Source organism: Tachysurus vachellii, chromosome 24, assembly GCF_030014155.1.
Source record: "Tachysurus vachellii isolate PV-2020 chromosome 24, HZAU_Pvac_v1, whole genome shotgun sequence".
Taxonomy (NCBI): domain Eukaryota; kingdom Metazoa; phylum Chordata; class Actinopteri; order Siluriformes; family Bagridae; genus Tachysurus; species Tachysurus vachellii.
In genome coordinates, this window is record NC_083483.1 from 6259475 (window position 1) to 6278670 (window position 19196).

The following is a 19196-nucleotide window of genomic DNA, read 5'->3' on the forward strand; positions in this document are numbered from 1 at the left end:
GTTCTACTTATCCTTGTACTTCCTATATTTCCATATCTGGGCATAAGGAAGTGACCTGAATAAACTGGCGCATTAGTGAAAGGAAAAAGTGCTGAAAGTGAAAACAAAATGTCTATGTTGCAAACAAAGTTTGATTATGAACAACATAAACTAACATAATTGCAAGTTTTTTTAATTAAACCTAATAACCTAGGACACTGGAACTGTTTCTAAGCATATTGACCTGTGTGTCATATTGCACAGAAAGTGTTATATAACAGGTGTATATCATATGTGGGAAATGAAGTAAGGTAATGTGAGTGCATTTCAATCTGTCAAAGTGTCAAACCATGTGCATGCCTGTGGGATATTACACAATCATTTGCAGTGAAGCACATATTTTTCTACATGTCACAGCAGCTCCGAGCCTCCCAGTATTGAACTGTTGGTAGAAAAAAAATTCTGGGAAAGTATTCAGGAATGCTTATAAAGTGTGTGGGTGGCTGGCTGCAGATTTAATCATGTTTGGCCAAGCATGAAGTTAAACCGAAATTGCCAAATGCTTGTGTGAATTATAATCCTAGCTAGTTTACAGGAGTATTGTAGAGGAAATGATTGCAAAAAAAGGAAGTGCTAAGGGCTGTTGAAACCTCACCCTTAATGTGTTCCACTTTCCCTGCTGATTTACTCCTTAGATGGATTTACGTTCGAGCAAAAAACAAAATCCTCTCTATTGAATTCAATAATGTACCGAATCCATTTCTCTTTCAATCGGATATATTTGATAAAAAGAAAAAGTAAGAAATATGTAGAAACATTCATTCATTTATTCTTAGTTTTTCCTTTTCTCTTGAGTTGGTTCCTTTATATTGAAATGAATTCATTAGCAACAAGAGGCTTGCTAATGTTTATGATCTTTCCTCAAGTAAACAAGCTAAGCGTTAATGTCCTTAACATGCTTTTTAACATAAAAGTTGTGGTCATTGTATCTTAGAAATGAAAGCAAACGCCTGTAAATACTGACATTTCAAGGAGAAGGGAGTTGTTCACATTAGGTAAACCCCTAACACTTTCACAACTTTTGATGTTGCCAGTGGAGTTTCCAGGCCTCACAGTGTCCAGATACTGAAAGTTCAGTTGTCATTCTTTCAGCTGCTCCCTGTTCAGGGTAACCACAACAGATCATCTGGTCCACACACTTGATTTGGCTCAGGTTTTAACCCTCACATTTTATCTGGGCTTGGGACTGGCACTGAGAGTTGAATCTTTATGGGCTCGGTTAGCTCCCTGTCCAGGAAGCGAAAGTGCAGGATCCTTCTGCTTGGCCACAAAAGGAAAAAAAATGTTCAAAGTTATTAATCATACATCAATTTAATTGAAATCTATGGTCTTTCATTAAGATTGGGTTCAGTACTGAACCTTTGTGCAGTGACAGTTCAAACCAGGAAATTGTAGACCCAAAGACCAAAATCATCCTCTATACAAAATCACCATCTGGCATCTTGTGTTCTTTCTTTTTAAAAAATGGAACTAGTGCCTAAAATGATCATTTGCAATGTCATCAGAATTGCGTGCCTCTTTAAATATGTAGTCTAAAAAGGTTCACAGGCTACTTCTTATTTTCAGCTTCCTCCTGTGGTCTTTGCATGGGAAAGCCAGAAACATAAAAAAAAAGAATGAATGATATGTATAAAAAGATGAAGAAAGCAATGAGGAAGCTGGTAAAGTTCCTAAGCATCAGAATAAAAGATGATATGAGTCTGTTTTAAAAGAGGATATTTTCACACACCAGATAAACTAATGAAGCAGAAATCACTCAACACATTCAAGCATGGAGTGTGTGCGTGTTAGACCAGTACAGTTTCAGTGCAACTTCTGAGTGTTATCGTTTTATCTCTATGTAGAAGAACTTAAAAAAAAATATTTATTTTTTCAGTGGATGTTACATCATTGCTAGGAACCCCCACAGGGACAGGAAGTGCTCTTGCAAGAAGAAGTTGGAGTTCCCACACAATGGTACATTGACCCATGTCAACCAAAGAAACTACACGCTGGTCACTTTCGGCCATAAACCACGTTGCTGTTTCAATGCTGGTCTTCGGTCCTGGTTCATTTTAGGATGGAGAATTAAACAATACTTAATAGAAACTGTTCTTAGATCAGATATGCATAGCACATAGAATAGGGGGAAATACACACTTATCTACATGGTGGATCACACATCACATCGCAATTTCTGCTTTTCTCTCTTTTTGTATTTACTTCAATAAATAGTGTAGATAAATGTTGTAGCAAATGGTAAACAAATAAGTAACTATATATCTAAAGGCATACAGACTTCTATGTCTAATACAAAATGTTCTATTTCTTTGAGAGAATGATTCTGATTTTCAATCTTGCAACCATAGAGAAAGATCTGTAACTGTTAACGATATTATTTTTAATATTAGTCAGCAGTATTACTCCACGCATGTACACACGATTTTGATAAATCAGAACTTTTTACATAGTTCTAGAGTAGTTTCACTGCAGACATCATCCCCTTGGTCGTTCTTTCTGTTTCAGTTAAACCATCACAAATTCCTCATAATGCACTGGTGTGATATAGAAGATTTACTTTGGAAAGAAAAAAAAAGCTGTTGCTTTATCAAAGGGAAAGTTTTTGTGTATTCACGCGGGTCCGTGCTGTCTTTTTTTTTAATGCAAATTTTTTTATATTTAGTTTAAGGGAAACACGCTATGCAGCGCAGTCAAATTATATACAGTATATACAGTATGTTCAGTATAAGCAGTAGGTTTTTTGTTTGTGTGTGTGTGTGTGTGTGTGTGTGTGAGTGAAAATTTGTATGCTCTCAAACAAGAAACAAGAAAGAAAAAGAGCCATTCAGTGAAATAGCTAAAGGATAAACGAACACTGAACACCTTTACTGTTTTGAAAATGAAAATTTGACTACGGTGTAACCATAAAATAAAGGTTGCACTGTTATTTGTATATTTTGCCCTGGAGGATATAATAAACACATTATCCTGAAAAAACTGCTTAGGCGTAACTGTAAAATGCTCATAGAAGTAAAAACAAGTTTTCTGAAAGCTGTATAAAATTGCAAAAGCTTCATGGATTTCCAAGCAATGCAATCACTAACATCAGGTTATATGGTACAATAATATGGTAGCATTAGTGTTAAAAATAGGCCCTTTATTTACAGTGAGATACTAGTTTAATCAGTACATGTTTATACAGAGTGTACATTGTGTGTATGCTGTGTGTGTGTGTGTGTGTGAGAGAGAGAGAGAGAGAGAGAGAGAGAGAGAGAGAGAGAGAGAGAGAGAGAGAGAAGACCAGAGAGTTTTAATTAGGAACTAGTCATTTGGAGTTTCCATGTGCATGTATCAATGCCAGATAATAAAAGTCAAGAAATACCACATGGTAGATAAAATATCCGCCGTAAATCATCTTTGCCAACAAAGTGTCCACCACTTAAATAAGTAGTGCCACTGTGAGTACACAACTAATCCTTTATTCTACTTCCTTACTTTCTTGTGAACCACATATCACAAATCATGAGGATTTTGAAAGCATTATTGTATATTGTGTTTGAGTCAGAAACAAACAACACACATAAATCATGCAGGCACTTTATTAAAGGTGAGAATCACTTACAATTTTTGATACTGTACTCTATTGAGGAGAAGAATCATTATTGACAAACAGAGCACATGGGTGTAACGAAGCAACATTCAATCAGTGTACTTTCGTAAAGATGTTAGATGTTGACCTCCTTGCGGAAGTCTGCAAGTGGCACTCATTTAACAGGAATCAGCTATTGCAATCACTTCTTTTTCTCAATGACAAACCTACCATCAGATAGTAAAGTCCCTTTAAAGTGCTTAGTTAAGCACACAAATAGCTTGTCATTGAGTCACCAGCTGTAGGTCACTTACAAATAGCTATTGCAAGCTATACAGGACACGGGTACAAGGCACAACAGGGCTGGTCTTAGAAGTGATGACGAAGTAAAGCTTATCAGTAACGTTAAGTACATGTAGACGCATTGTTTGCACGACCAGCACTCATACAAAGTTTAATAGATGAGCTGCCGTGTCAGAAGTTATATAATATCTTTATATTTATAGTAGCTTTAGCATTAGCATTAGCATTTTTGCCATTCAAAAATTAGGTAATAAAGGTTATGCCAGATAACCAGATAACCAATGACCAGATAATAATCATCCCAGGACTCTTATACTATCTGCTCATATTGAACTTCTATTTAACCCCCTGATTGCTTGCATTTATTCTTCTAAAGCTGTGTGCTGTAATGATTTATAAACCCACACCGAGTCTGAGTCCTTTCCTGAGTGTCATATCTAGGAGTTTTTACTTAGACTCTAAATATATAATCACACTAAATCTTTCTTGATGCATATTTTTCCAAATACAAGCTAGCCATCATATCTCTCAGACACAAAGACATCAGATTAAAACATTTCCAGGAAAGATCTAAAGAAAACTCTCGTATCTATGTTTAAATTTACATTTACGGCATTTGGCAGACATTCTTATCTTATGTTTAATTGATTTTTTACAGCTGAGCAGCTCATATCGCTTGAAATCACGGAGGCTAATGTGTAGCTCTATTCTGTTTGGTTTTAAATGTGAACATTGTATTTGCTGAAATGAAATCATCAGTACAATGCTAATCTACATATTAAGCATAACGAAACTAAACCCCCTTTAAGCCGTCCAGTCTGTCATGCTTACTGCTCACTGTCTCGAGATCGCCACGTATAAAGGAGGAAGCTTTGAATTAAAAGTTAAAAATTAAACCTCATCATTATTAATTTTATGTAGTGGTTTAATACTTTGAACCTGTTGAGGTCAGGGCAATGTTTTACTTGTGTTTAACTCTAATGTTGTAGTTTCGAACCTTTTATGATATAACTGTGCTGCAGGGATAAGTGTGGCATTTTGTCCCTTGTGAGAAAAAAATCTGTGCATGTGGAATGTAAGAATACAACGCATTAAAACTTAACTCAGATCCAACCATTGCTTATTTTGTATGTTATGGACTTATGCTAAAATAATTATATTATTCATTCATTCATTTTCTACCGCTTTATCCGAACTACCTTGGGTCACATTGGGTCATAAATTTTAATCCTGCTGGGGATCGTCTCTCTCTAGGGATCATTCAGGTTCATGAAAATAATCATCCCCAGACTTGTTCTTGCACTGGCCTCATGCCTGTAAGTTTTAGCCAAAAGGCATATTTTTGTAAAGAATCATGTCTTTCATAGGGATTCAGTAGCTTAGTGGCACTGGACACTGATTGGAAGGTTAAATCCCAGGTCCACCAAGCTTCAAGTGTTGGGCCCTTGAGCAAGGCCCATAACCCTCAATTGCTCAGTTTTATAAAAATATAAGTCTGTATCAGGGATTCTGCCAAATGCTGTAAATGTCATAGTACTTTAAGTGTTCTGGTAAACTTGAAATAGTGTTAATTTCGTCAGACGAGACGAGACGAAATATGTTCGTCAACAACCTTTTTTTTTGTCAGACAAGACGAGACGATGACAAGACTGCACCACTGTCCAAAAACGCTGACTAAGACTAAATTAACATGCATTAATTTTGACGAAAAAAGACGAGGCGAAAATGTTTTGTATAAAATAAAAACTAAGATAAAATCTCTCTTCATTTTCGTCTACAATTGTCTCTGCTTTTTCATCAGCTGTTACGCCTTTAAAATATTCAGAACGAGTTCGCGGCTTCGCGCTGTTTAGTGTGTGCGTAGAAAGAATTATGTCCCGATGACCGGTCTTTGCATTACGATTAAAAGCAGTATCAATAAAGTAAAAAATGTGATGTGCAGTCAAGTTCGAGTGTATGCACTGTTTAAACGAGTGTTCTCAACTTCTCACTGATACTTTTGTGATTCGCGGACTGTAAATAGGTTGTATTTTAGGCCCACAGTAAAGTAGGCCTATTCTTTTCAGTTTTTCTGAGTATATTTATTTTATTTCTGATTTGAACAGAAATATGAGACACAAAGCAACCAAAACAGTTTTAAAAACCTTTGTAACTTAAGTTGTCAGTCGGAGTCTGTTGGGCCCCAGCTTTTGAATTGTGCTGGTTAAAATAAAATACTCTTCAGAACAGGTTAATCATTTGTGAATGTGTCTCCTAAATCAGAAATTGAAAACCAGACACGTTTAACATTTGCATTCAACAAAAATCATTCAACAAGTGTATTTTGTCAGGTAATTACGACATTTAACCAATGTTTGAGATATGTGAAACACTTTTTTACTGAAATGTTTATCAGTAATAATCTCAGTAATAATGTGTTATTTTAAAAAAGACTACAATTTTTTGACTAAAACTAGACTAAAATTAAAAGACTTTTAATCGACTAAAACTTGACTAAGATACCTTGAGTTTTCTTTTGACTAAAACTAGACTAAAATGACGAGACTTTTAGTCGACTAAAACTTGACTAACAAAAAAAGATATGTGAATGACTAAATATGACTAAAACTAACAAGTACATTTGGCACAAGACTAAGACTAAGACTAAATTAAAAATAGGTGACGAAATTAACACTAACTTGAAGCTAGCAGTAATGTGCTTTTTTCAAGGCTGGAGGCTTTTTTTAGCTGGAGAGATGGGTCTCAAATCATCTGTGACTTTGGGTTATTGGTCATGTCCATGACTAAATCACTCAGTTTGGCTAAACAAGAAGTTGGTGGAAAAGCACTTTGACCTCAAAGCTTTTATTTTTCTGTAGGGCTTTTTATAATCAGAGTTGTACAAAATGTAAAAAAAAAAAAGAAAAAAAGTTGAGTTCATTTCTCGAGGCATACTATGAGTTTATATAAAATTCTCCTCTCAGCAATGCAGCTTTTCATTAAAGAGTAACGTTTAAAGAATCATGGCTACAATCTTCTTCCATAAGAGTAACAAGAAAGAAAGAAAGAAAAAATACTGATTCTTTAAAACCTTTTTATGAAGCATATATGTGTCAGGGAGCTACCTGACTCTTCTCCCATGCGTGCCCCGCCCGCACGGAGCGGCTCGCCGGTGTACTAAATACACACACCTGACTCTCGTTTCTACCTCATCACCAACCCTATAAGATCCCCTCTCTCACGCTAACCAGCGTCCGTTATTACCAATGGTTCGGCGTGCTTCCAACACGCCGTTAGCACTCTCTTCCGGACTTCGTGGGCCGCGCTCTCTAGCGCACCACCGGATATTTATCTCTGCTCACCAGGTGTTTGTAGAATTAAAACAGTTTGCCTTCACTTCGGCTTTCACCTCTGTGTTTGGCGTAACAGAATAACGGACCCTGAGGTGGACCAAGGAGGCCCAGGGGGCGTTTGAGGAGCTCCGCCAGCGCTTTTGCTCCGCTCCCGTGTTGCGTCATCCAGACCCCCGGAAGCCCTTTGTAGTGGAGGTGGACGCCTCCTCGACGGGGGTGGGGGCTGCTCTCTCTCAGCAATCAGGCACCCCACCACAGCTCCACCCGTGCGCTTTCTTCTCCCACAAGCTCTCGGCCGCAGAGCAGAACTACGACATCGGCAACCGGGAGCTTCTGGCTATCAAGCTCGCCCTGGACGAGTGGAGGCACTGGTTGGAGGGAGCAGAGCACCCATTCACTGTGATCACAGACCACAAGAATCTTCAGTACCTGCCGGAGGCCCGGAGACTCAATGCCCGGCAGGCTCGTTGGGCCCTCTTCTTCACTCGGTTCCAGTTTCAAGTCACCTACCGAGCTGGGGCGCTCAACGGAAAGGCCGACGCCCTGTCCCGGATATTCGGGCCTGAGGAACCCAGACATCCGGACCCCATTCTCCCTCCTTCGATCGTCGTGGGGCCTATTGTCTGGGACATGGACAGCGAGATCCGTGCGGCCTCCGTCAGGGAGCCCGCCCCCAGAGGGTGCCCTGAGGGAAGGGTTTTTGTTCCCACATCCTGCCGCGGGGAGCTAATCCAGTCGGTCCATGAGGGACCGGGCACGGGTCACCCAGGAGAGAGGAGGACGGTCCAGCTCCTTCAGGCTCGCTACTGGTGGCCAAGGATGGCAGAAGAGGTTACCCGCTACGTCCAGGAGTGTTCCACCTGCGCCATGGCCAAGGTACCTCGCCACCTGCCCGTCGGCAAGTTGGTGCCGCTCCCCGTCCCTCAGCGCCCCTGGTCACACCTAGGCATCGACTTTGTGACCGACTTGCCACGGTCGGGGGGAAACACGTGTATCCTGGTAGCGGTGGATCGCTTCTCTAAGGCCTGCCGACTTGTGCCTCTAAAGGGGTTGCCCACGGCCCTCGAGACGGCCGAGGCCTTGTTTCATCACGTATTCAGGAACTTTGTTCTCCCGGAGGAGATAGTTTCGGACCGTGGGCCCCAATTCTCCTCTCGGGTTTGGCGTGCCTTCTTCCGGCTCCTGGGGGTGTCAGTAAATCTGACGTCGGGTTACCACCCTCAGTCCAACGGCCAGGCGGAACGCAAGATACAGGAGCTGAACAGGTACTTGAGGACTTACTGCAGCCAAGATCAGGGAGATTGGGCACGGTTCTTACCCTGGGCGGAGTATGCTCAGAACTCGCTTCGCCAGGACTCCACGGGCCTCACCCCTTTCCAATGCGTGCTGGGGTTCCAGCCGCCCTTGTTCCCCTGGTCGGATCAGCCCAGCGACGTGCCTTCGGTGGACGCCTGGTTCCGGGAGAGCAACCGGGTCTGGGAATCGGCGCACACCCAGTTGTGTCGGGCCCTCCGCACCACCCGCCGGCACGCCGACGCGAGACGTCTGGAGTCTCCAGGTTACCGCCCCGGGGATCGAGTGTGGCTCTCTACGAAGGACCTGAAGATGAAACTGCCGTGCCGCAAGCTCAGCCCCCGGTTCATTGGGCCGTTCAGGATCGCCAGGAGGATTAGTGACGTGTCCTACCGGCTGGAGCTGCCACCGGGGTACCGCATACACCCAACCTTTCACGTGTCCCTGCTGAAGCCGTGTGTCTCGCCCATTTCTCGCCCTCGCCCATTTTCTCGTCCTTGACTCCAGGAGGCGTGGGGGTCGCCTCGAATACCTGGTGGACTGGGAAGGGTACGGCGCGGAGGATCAGTCTTGGGTAGCACGACAGGACGTGCTGGACCCGGGCCTGCTGGCAGATTTCCATACTGCCCACCCGCACCGTCCGGCGCCCAGGGCTAGGGGTCGTCCTCGTCGTAGGGTCAGGGCGTCCGGTGCCGCCCCTGGAGGGGGGGGTGGTGTCAGGGAGCTACCTGACTCTTCTCCCATGCGTGCCCCGCCCGCACGGAGCGGCTCGCCGGCGTACTAAATACACACACCTGACTCTCGTTTCTACCTCATCACCAACCCTATAAGATCCCCTCTCTCACGCTAACCAGCGTCCGTTATTACCAATGGTTCGGCGTGCTTCCAACACGCCGTTAGCACTCTCTTCCGGACTTCGTGGGCCGCGCTCTCTAGCGCACCACCGGATATTTATCTCTGCTCACCAGGTGTTTGCAGAATTAAAACAGTTTGCCTTCACTTCGGCTTTCACCTCTGTGTTTGGCGTAACAATATGTTTCCATTGTAGCTTTGAAGCAAGCACCCGAGCTGTGGAGTCTGTTTACAGTTCACACAGCATTCACTACCTTATAATAAGTTAACCATTAAATCTGTCTTATCCAAGTAACTATTTATCTAGAGCTTAATGCTAGAGCTTAATACTAGATAGCTTAACACTAGAGCTTAATACTTTATTTATGACTTAATTTAAATATTATTTAACCTGTCAACCTGTAATATTTTCCCTACAGTTAATCAGTAGATAAATCCCAGTCTTACTCTGTAAACAACCCTAACCCTAAATCTTAGTTCTTCCTGTTGCACTTGCTTTGCAACACCAAATTTCCCCCTGGGGTTTAATAAATACTCTTTACCCTCCTCTTTACTTCTGACTCAGGAAGGCTTGTACTATAGTTTTCATTTCTGTATATAGTATAAAACATACAAATCTTACCACATGAAGGATTTTCTAGATTTATATAAGCTGTGATGAGGAGCAGAAGCTAAATTTTTACACTTAGGACAAAAAGATGTTTTTTCCTTTTTATTTTATATTCATAGCATTAAAATGACCATGCAGTCCTTTGCAGATTGTCTCTTTGTGTCGGTTGCGCAGGATGAAACTACACCCACGCAGAAATGACAACACCGTACTGACTTTTGATTGTGCAAGTGTGATCCTACAGTACATAAGACATCTACTTTTGTAATGGCTTACACACCTACACCACTTTCATCTGACTTTCAACAGAAACAACCAATTTTTAATACATTTTTTAATGGTCTAGTCTCATATTTTCCCCAAGGACTTGAAAGCAAATAACCTTCCGTGTCTGAGACTTTGTCACGCTCCATTTTTTCACTCTCTCTATTATGGGCAGTCTTTATTCATGGGTATTATTTGACATGCATTTCCCTCCCTGCTGTTTTCATGAGAAGGAGAATGTTTTCCTTACAGTAAGCTGAAACATGTTGTGTAATACATTTTATTCTGTATGAGGCTCAAATTCCTACATGGCACGTTTGTAGATGTTGATTTCAACAACAGATCATAAACTTATTTATATGTAATGGTTTGATCCTTTTTTTTTTTTTTACTACTTCCTCCCTTTATTCTAGGGGCAAATTGTGCTGTTTTGCACATTATTAAACATTATTTACACTTTGACTGTTAGGAAAAATAAGTTGAATCCCTATCAGGAAACAGTGTGCCAAAGATTTCTCAGAATACTGATGAACTCTTTACCATTGCAATGATTTCCACTGGATTTAACACAGCTCACACAACAGGTTTTGTGAAGGGTGTGTAGGGTGTAGCTAAATATATCATGTTTCCAGGTGCTACAGAAGTCATTTGTCAAACCCTAAGGTTAGTAACATGTGCGGAACATTATTCATTGTCAAACTTTCCCGAAACAAGTACAATACAAAACATTTTCAGGGCCATTTTTTGTTCCAATATAAATTAACCATATCGGTACCATATCACAAAAAGGATGATTCTCTGCAGTCTTTCTTTCTTATCAGCAGGACAATAAGTTTTGTTAATAGATTTGTTTACAAATCTCCTGGAGTATGGCTCTTGGTTGTTTAATTCCACTCGACTATAAACTGTTACTATAAAATGACATTATTTTCAGTCCCGTGCCACACAAATGAGGATGTGCACATAATTATAGCACTGTAATTCAAGTCTGTAATTCAAAACTGATTATATAACAAGCGTCTTCAGCTGAAGTTTCAACATTGTTTACCTCACAGTCTCATGTTGCATGTGTGGTATCCAGGAGTGTTTGTGGTATTTTTTAAGATCACTTTAATAAAAACAGGAGGAAGTTGGCACAGAGCTGAAGTGTGACTGGCGCTGAGGTACTGAACAAAGGTTATTCATGATCATGCTGATAAGCGTGAACTTGTTTTGTAACTTGTTTTAATGTTCTGTTTATTTTCTGTTTATGTATTTTATCTACTAAAATAGATTAATTAAAACACTAATATACATGCAAACTGAGGGTACACACAAAATAAGTATAGAGAACAATATACTCCTGGATTCAAGTCAGTGTTCTTGTTTCCAGGGGACCAGGAAGTACGGGTTTTATATTGTTACAGTGCTGGAAATCTCTTGATTTTTGTCTTTAACTAGATTTCATCCAAAAAAATAAAATAAAATAAAATCCTTTGTCACATTTGAGCACAAGATTGTAAATCAGTGCCCAAGTTTCATCAGTGGAATGTTCAGAAATAAACAACTCAATGGCTCTAATACACAGACACACCCTGAGTCATTTAAGTAATAAACCTTATTTTTGGAGTTTGCATTACATTCCTAAAAAAATTTTTTTTAATTAATCTGAATTCGGGGGGCACGGTGGCTTAGTGGTTAGCACGTTCGCCTCACACCTCCAGGGTTGGGGGTTAGATTCCCGCCTCCGCCTTGTGTGTGTGGAGTTTGCATGTTCTCCCCGTGCCTCAGGGGTTTCCTCCAGGTACTCCGGTTTCCTCCCCCGGTCCAAAGATATGCATGGTAGGTTGATTGGCATCTCTGGAAAATTGGCCGTACTGTGTGATTGTGTGAGTGAATGAGTGTGTGTGTGTGTGTGTGCGCGCCCTGCGATGGGTTGGCACTCCGTCCAGGGTGTATCTTGCCTTGATGCCCAATGGCCCCTGAGATAGGCACAGGCTCCCTGTGACCCGAGAATAGCTCGGATAAAGCAGTAGAAAATAAATGAATGAATAATCTGAATTAATTTCACAATTAAAGGGATCCCTGATTGCAGAAAGTTTTTTTTTTAAACCCATAATTATGTAAAAAGCCTTTTCTCCTTTATTTTCGATTGTTTAAACAAATATTAACCAATACACATGACTAATGACACATGAGGTTTCTGTAATTAGTTCTTTATTGAAGATTACTTTCACAAACACAACTATTAAGTAAACTATTAATGTAAAGGAAAACCCTTTGTCTATTAGACATACTTTACAAACCCCCATCACCAGTGTAATCAAGATTTATTCAGTTAAATCAAAATAGTTATAACACACAAGATAAATGTTTATACAAGCATTTCATTTGCAAATCTGAATATATTTCAAGCTACACACAATTTCACGGTAAACACGCTGAAAGCTATTCCGGCTTATGCGCTCTTTTAGGATCACGAGAACACTCGAAAAATGAGGAAGCTGGCACAGAGCTGAAGCAATGACTCAGCAATCGTTAATCACTCTGATAAACAGAAACTGTTTTTCCCCCACGTATAGCAATTCTTAGAAAATGGATTCAATAAATGCAAAAAAACAAAAACCAAAAACCCAAACACCAGTACACACAGTGATGATATATAATCATGACACATTAGAAATTACTATAAATTTACAAACTTTTTCCACACCAGAGCCCAGAGATGCAACAGATTTGTATTTTGATTTTTTTTGTTCATTCCTAATTCAATCTTGTACCACGTACTCTGAGATCGACTTCCCTTTTTCTTCTACTACACAGTAGTGAACAATGCTAACTTTGTTTCATAGAAACAACTGACATCTGCCTTATACCGGCAAATGAGACTGTACACAGATTGGACTGCCTGACTGACAGTGTTTCTGACGGACGGAGATCGAGCGGGATCGGTATTACTACAGCATGCAGGAGCGAACCTGCGGGCCACGGCCTTTCAGTATCCTCCTCACCTAAAAGAAATAAGAAAATAAATAATTGCAATAAACACTCCAGTAAATAATGACCATGCGTGATCAGCGCAAGTGAAGTTTCCATTGGTTTCTGTCAATTCTGCCTTGTATCTGATCCTCACCTGATCTCCTACAGGACCCTCAGGGACTAGCTGAATGGGCTGCTCGTTCTCCAAGTTCTTGGCGCTTGGATCAGCTCCTCTCCTCATCAGCAGCTGCACGGCATGGGCTTGCGCTTGGCGGCCATTTTGCGCAGCAGCCATGTGCAGTGCGGTGTTGCTGTTATATGCCTGAGGAGAACAGATTTGATTTTAATACACAGCATTTCCAAATGTTCGGTTAAAAAACCCAGAATGGCTGACCAAGAATTTTATTTGATGGCTGCATTTTTATTAACACAGTGTATAAGAGGAGTACAAGATAATCTAGGGTAAAACCGAGGTTCTCAAAATGGTGTTTTTTTTTGACTGAGCTCCAGGGTTTCTGGTTGGATTACTGTTTGTGGGGTTTTGCATGTTCTACACGTTTCCTTCAGTTTTTTTGGAAACCTCCCAAAAACATGGTGAACTAGTGTAATGTAATGTGTGTGCAGAGTGCTGTGCTAAGCTGCTAGCATGTTTAATTCTTAATGCCATTTGACATGACAATATAGGTGGCATTGATCACCTTGGCATTGATCACAGAAAGCGAGTCCGGCTGGTCCAGGAAAAGACGCAAAAGCTCAACGTTGGCCTCCTCAGCTGCCATGTGCAAGGCGGTGCGTCCACTTTTGCGATCCTGAAAGAATCAAAAGCGTGAAGATCCAGTACAACACACGGGTTTTTGATTAATAATCATAATTTATATATCTGTTATGAAGCACTGAAAATGCAGCATATACCTTTGTACCATAAGAGGCACCCATAAGCAGGAGAGTGTTGATGCATTCGCCAAGCAGCTTTCTCTTCTGCATCAGAGCTGCAGTTTGTGGAGACTGAGGTGCTGTGCCACAGCTCAGATCCTGCACCACTGCATTGTGGGTCAGGACAGCCATATGAAGAGCAGTAAGACCTAAGACAGGAGGAAAATTATTATCTCCATTGATGCATGTTAAAAAAAACAAAAAAACAAAACCTTGATATCTTTATATTCCTCATTTATGACATGTTTATTTCAACAGGGGTTCAAAGTAGTTCTCACCATCATAATTGACTGCCTCGATGTTTACCTCCAGGCCATTATTCTGCACAGCTTTTTGGATGGCCTGCATGGACACACAGTTATGGTGGATTATGTTAAAAGAATTGTTATCCATGATGCAGGACATGAGGTGTTTTGTAGAAGCTCAGTATTTACTCTGCACTTTGCTCAATGTACGCCCCAGTTGTGTTATTTTTGAGAAATGAAGCATCAAGTTTTATAACCATGTTTGCGTGCAAGCGTCAGTTAATGGTTGACTGCTCTGTGGAGATGTCAGTCAGTAAGCTTTTTAAAGAGTGGTTGTGTTGTGCTTTGGAACTGGTTTTGCAGGATCAGGGGAATTTTACACTGCTTTATCTGCTGCAAGATTAAGGAAATGAATACAAGTTAGGCGGAAGTTGTTTAGCAGTCACCCCCCCCACTAACCCCAAGCCGAACACACAGCAACCACACAAAAAAAAAGGCAGCAAAAAAGGAAAAATTCAAATAAATCAAAAACCAGAAAGCTCAAGTATGATCAAAACTCAAGTTTAATGTTTAAAGATTTGAAGGATTGAAGCTACATTTAAAGCTAATGATTTATATTCTGGTGTTGACCTTTGTTTAGTTTATGACACAATATAAAATTCAAGTCCTTTACTAATCAGAAGGTCCGAGTTCAAATCCCACCACTGCCAAGCCGACACTGCTGAGCCCTTGAGCAAGGCCCTTAACTTGACTATGCTTTAACATGACAAGCTGCACTTTATTTGCCTTATAAACTATTTGCCCTGTTCAACCCTAAGCCTACTTTTTAGCCTCTTGCTTGAGGGAAAAAACAAACCAACAAAAACAACCCATGCTAAATTAAATACAAGTATCTCAAATTACAAGCTGTATTTGAAGAATTCTGGTACTTAGAATAAGTCGATATATTACAGGTTAGAGTAAGAGAAACAAAATAAATAATAAAAAGTAGGTTTTTTGTGGAAATGGTCTTTGTAATCTTATAGCTGAGCTTCTTCCTGTACTTCTGCAATGCTTCACGTGCTTTGTGTTTCGCTGATTAACAGTACGAGATTAATGAAGGAGAAACTAAAGTAACGAAAACTTCATACACATGTTCTTACACAACAGCCTGGTTTATGTAATGAATGTATTATTAGACTTAGATGCTCATTACAGATTATAGACCTGTCTGTGTGTTCCAACAGATCGGTGCACATTATGCTGTTTACACTTGACCAAGTTTGTATATTTGTTCTGTCTTGTTTGCTAACAGCAGTGTTTGAGATTAAAGATGAGTATTCACGGTTTCCCGGGTTACTTGTGTAACATAACGTGAAGGGCGTTTCAGATTTGTAATGAGGGAAGTAGAAATGACAGGGTGAAGAGCCGTTAAAATATGACTCAGAGTTGACTCAAATGACTCGAGCAGAGTACGTGTCTTTTAGCCTTACTTCATGTGTAGGACGGAGAAATGTTTACCTGTAGAATAAGTGTGTGTCCCTTTTCTGCACACACGTGAAGAGGAGAACGGCCCCAGCAGTCTGTAGTGTTCACTAACGCTCCCAGTGAAAGGAGGTCTTGTGCAATGAGATGCTGGTTGGCTGCCACGCTAACTTGGAATGCACTCTGGAGAGAAGAAAACAGACAAACAACCAACCAAACTTTAGTTTCATATCTGACTGAGCCACATTCCAGTTGTACCTGCAGTTACATCAGATATAATAGGGCGTGTGAAGGATTGCTGCAATTTGATAATGACTTTACTGCCAAACCAGAAACTTAAACAGGACATGTCAGTTTATAGATACCAGGAATGATTTATGGGAGACTAAACTCCTACCTGGTTGTTACGCTCTTTGACGTCAAGCATACCGATGTCACACATTTTTCTGGCGAGCACGTACGCCAGAGCTCGTCGCCCCTGAGCCACTGCGATGTGGAGGAACCTGGTGAACAGACCAAACTGTCAAACATCAGCAAATATTCTCTGACTCACTAAACAATGTAAAATTATTTTGCTAATCTTCTTGGACAAAGAATCTTCTTAGACAACAAGGTTTGACTCTCTTTAGTTGTCTAGTAGTCTGAAACGCTTATGCATGTTTATATGGAATGGGATATATTGATAGATTTAAATTTGTGATTTCACATCCATCACATCTCTAAACTGTAGGAAAATTTCCACAACTTACGTATCTCCATCTCCGTCCTTAGCGATGAGATCGAGAGGGCTCAAATTGGCCACCTTTTCCTCCTCTTGCTGGATCTGCCACTGGAAAAAGGAAATCGCAGGAGCTGTATTCCCACTGGGCTGTGGGCTCAGGCTCTGGAATGGAGATGTGTAAGGGCTCTCTGTAACCTGAGGAGTCTGGCAACTGTTATAAAGTGGGCTAGATGTGTTAGCGTAATGGGTAGGTAGTGCTTCTTTTTTCTCTTGATGTTGATGGCAGACTGATATCGGATTGTCCTGCACCTTCACCGAATCGATAGACAGCCCGGTGTTGCAAAAGAAGTCACCAAATCCCTCACAGACGCTCTGCTGGTTTAAGAGATTTTCAGATGGAAGATAAGGAGACTGGAAGAAAGAGCAAAACACTGCATTACAGATAATAAACAGCTGAATGCTTCTCGAATCTTACAAAAACAAAAGTAAAAAGTAAAAGCGGTTAGAAGTCATGCTTAAAGGGATCAGATAGAGGCGATTACCAGGACATTGTGTTCCGCTGCAGGTCTTTTAGGGACGCAGTGAGGCGACGTATCCTCAGCTGCTCTTTTTCCACTCTGAAGCAAATTAGTTATGACTAAAAATACACAAATAAATACAATTAACCCCAGTCACCACAGCTCATGGTTATATTAGTTCTCATTTGTCAATAATCATTACCTGGGAAATCAGTTTCATTCTTATTTGAATGCATCTGAAAAGAAAAAAAGCCAACTCATTACATGAGACAAGATGAACTTCATGAACTTTTTTTTTGTTTTTGTTTTTAATATATACACACACACACACAACGGTCAAACAAGAAATAACAGCCTGGGCGAATTTTATACCCTTTTATTAAATTCATACCTGTACTTCACTGTAGCGTCTCTGCATAATGAGCTCTTTCACAGTGTTTCTCACGCGCACACCCTGGTACCGTGGACAAGGCAGCTGTGAACCATCCTGAGCTTCAACTTTAAAACAAACAAACAAAGCAAACAAACATATAAGTAACCAAAATAGCAGGTTCACATGTAATAAATGTGTAATAATGTGTTCTATAATACCTAAAAACACACACTTTATACTATGTATATTGTCGATTTAATCCCAAGATGATAAAATGTTATAGTTTCTTATGATTATTGTACACCAACAAGAATAACAACAACAACAACAACAACAACAACAACAACAATTAACTGCACTGTCTTGAACACAGATCAATAATCATTCACTTCAGACGTTTCAAACTATTACAACCAAAAATCCTTTACAGAAGGGTCTAGTTTATAGTGCACTAATAAATAATATAAAAAAAATATAATAACTACTATATAATACTAATAAAATACAGATAGCCGTTTGGGATCAGGACCATGTTCTCTCTGGTTACCGTAGAAACTGTTGTCAGGACGCTGTGGGCTCCCAGCGGTACTTCCGCTTTCCTCACACTCTCCACCTGGTTTCCATGGAGACAAGTGTCCCGGTTCCGGTCCAGGAGAAGAGCACGGGTAAAACGACCATAAGTTCACCGGGCTCATCATGACATCCGCGTCATTGTCCACAAGCCCCATAAAGTCATCGCAAACTCGGTCAATAATCATGATGCTCAACTGACTCAATCCTGCAGCAGTACTGGGACAGCGCTACTGGAGCACGTGCTTTTATAGAAAGGGCTAATTTAACAAGCTCCGCCCCTTTCATCTGACAGCCAATAGCGAAAGAGAAAGGGCTGGACTGGGATTAACGGCTCTGTCACATTTAATCCGCACTTAATCTGAGCCAGTGATCGAGGGCTCAAGTGTAAAAGCGAGCATTTGAGACAAATTCTTGTTTATAACTTTCGATTTAAAGTTTGGATTCATTCTATTAATCCCACAGAAAGAGAAACTACATAAAGACACTGATTTTTCGTGAAGAAATCATTTGAACATAGAGCAATAGATTATTAGATAATCATAGATCATTTATTTAATGTTATTTAATTAATAAATGACGCCTAATGACGCCTATATAGATGACGCCTATATACACACACACGCGCATATATATATACAACAGGTGCACACGTGCATATATATATATATGCGCGTGTGTGTGTGTGTGTGTTTAAAAGGAGTTATCCTGCTGGAAAGTTATGGGCTACTTAATCAACTATTAATTCAATAAAATCTATATTAAGTCATTCCACTTAGTATGTATAAAATATAAGATAAGATATACATTTATTTGTCCCACATTGGGGAAATTTCACTGTTACAGCAGCAAAGAGTAAGAAAATGCAAATATATAAAAAGAATAGAGACATAATATATGTCTCTAATATATATATATATATATATATATATATATATATATATATATATATATATATATATATATATATATATATATATATATAAACCCTAATTCTAACACATTTAAATATATAATATTGCATTAGGAGATTGGGGTTATAACCCAATATATGGGTTACTAAATCATTACAGAACTAACAGAATTGATCAGGCATTTTCATACCTGTTATGTTCTCTCACTAAACCATGTGAAAATGAGACAGAAAAGTGGA

At 40.1% G+C, this 19196-nt stretch overlaps 1 protein-coding gene across 1 annotated transcript; it reads right to left on the reverse strand.

The window, feature by feature from the left end:
- Positions 1-12440: 12440 nt before the first annotated feature.
- On the reverse strand, positions 12441-18277 carry nfkbiz (nuclear factor of kappa light polypeptide gene enhancer in B-cells inhibitor, zeta). The gene is made up of 12 exons (XM_060860150.1): positions 18021-18277; positions 17492-17598; positions 17303-17336; positions 17125-17219; positions 16611-16993; positions 16259-16364; positions 15898-16044; positions 14431-14494; positions 14132-14301; positions 13918-14028; positions 13374-13541; positions 12441-13251 (listed from the first exon to the last, which is right to left on the reverse strand). The coding sequence occupies exons 1-12, from the start codon at positions 18229-18231 to the stop codon at positions 13198-13200; spliced, it is 1650 nt and encodes a 549-aa protein (XP_060716133.1). The 5' UTR covers positions 18232-18277; the 3' UTR covers positions 12441-13197.
- Positions 18278-19196: the final 919 nt, after the last annotated feature.

Bases quoted from the DNA above. Each gene is read 5' to 3' on its own strand.
- nfkbiz (XM_060860150.1), bottom strand. From the start codon at position 18,231: ATGATTATTGACCGAGTTTGCGATGACTTTATGGGGCTTGTGGACAAT. The intron at 17,599-18,020 runs GTAACCAGAGAG...TTTGTTTTAAAG, and splicing joins TCCTGACAACAGTTTCTACG to TTGAAGCTCAGGATGGTTCA. The intron at 16,365-16,610 runs GTAAGTTGTGGA...TCTGTTCACCAG, and splicing joins AAGGACGGAGATGGAGATAC to GTTCCTCCACATCGCAGTGG.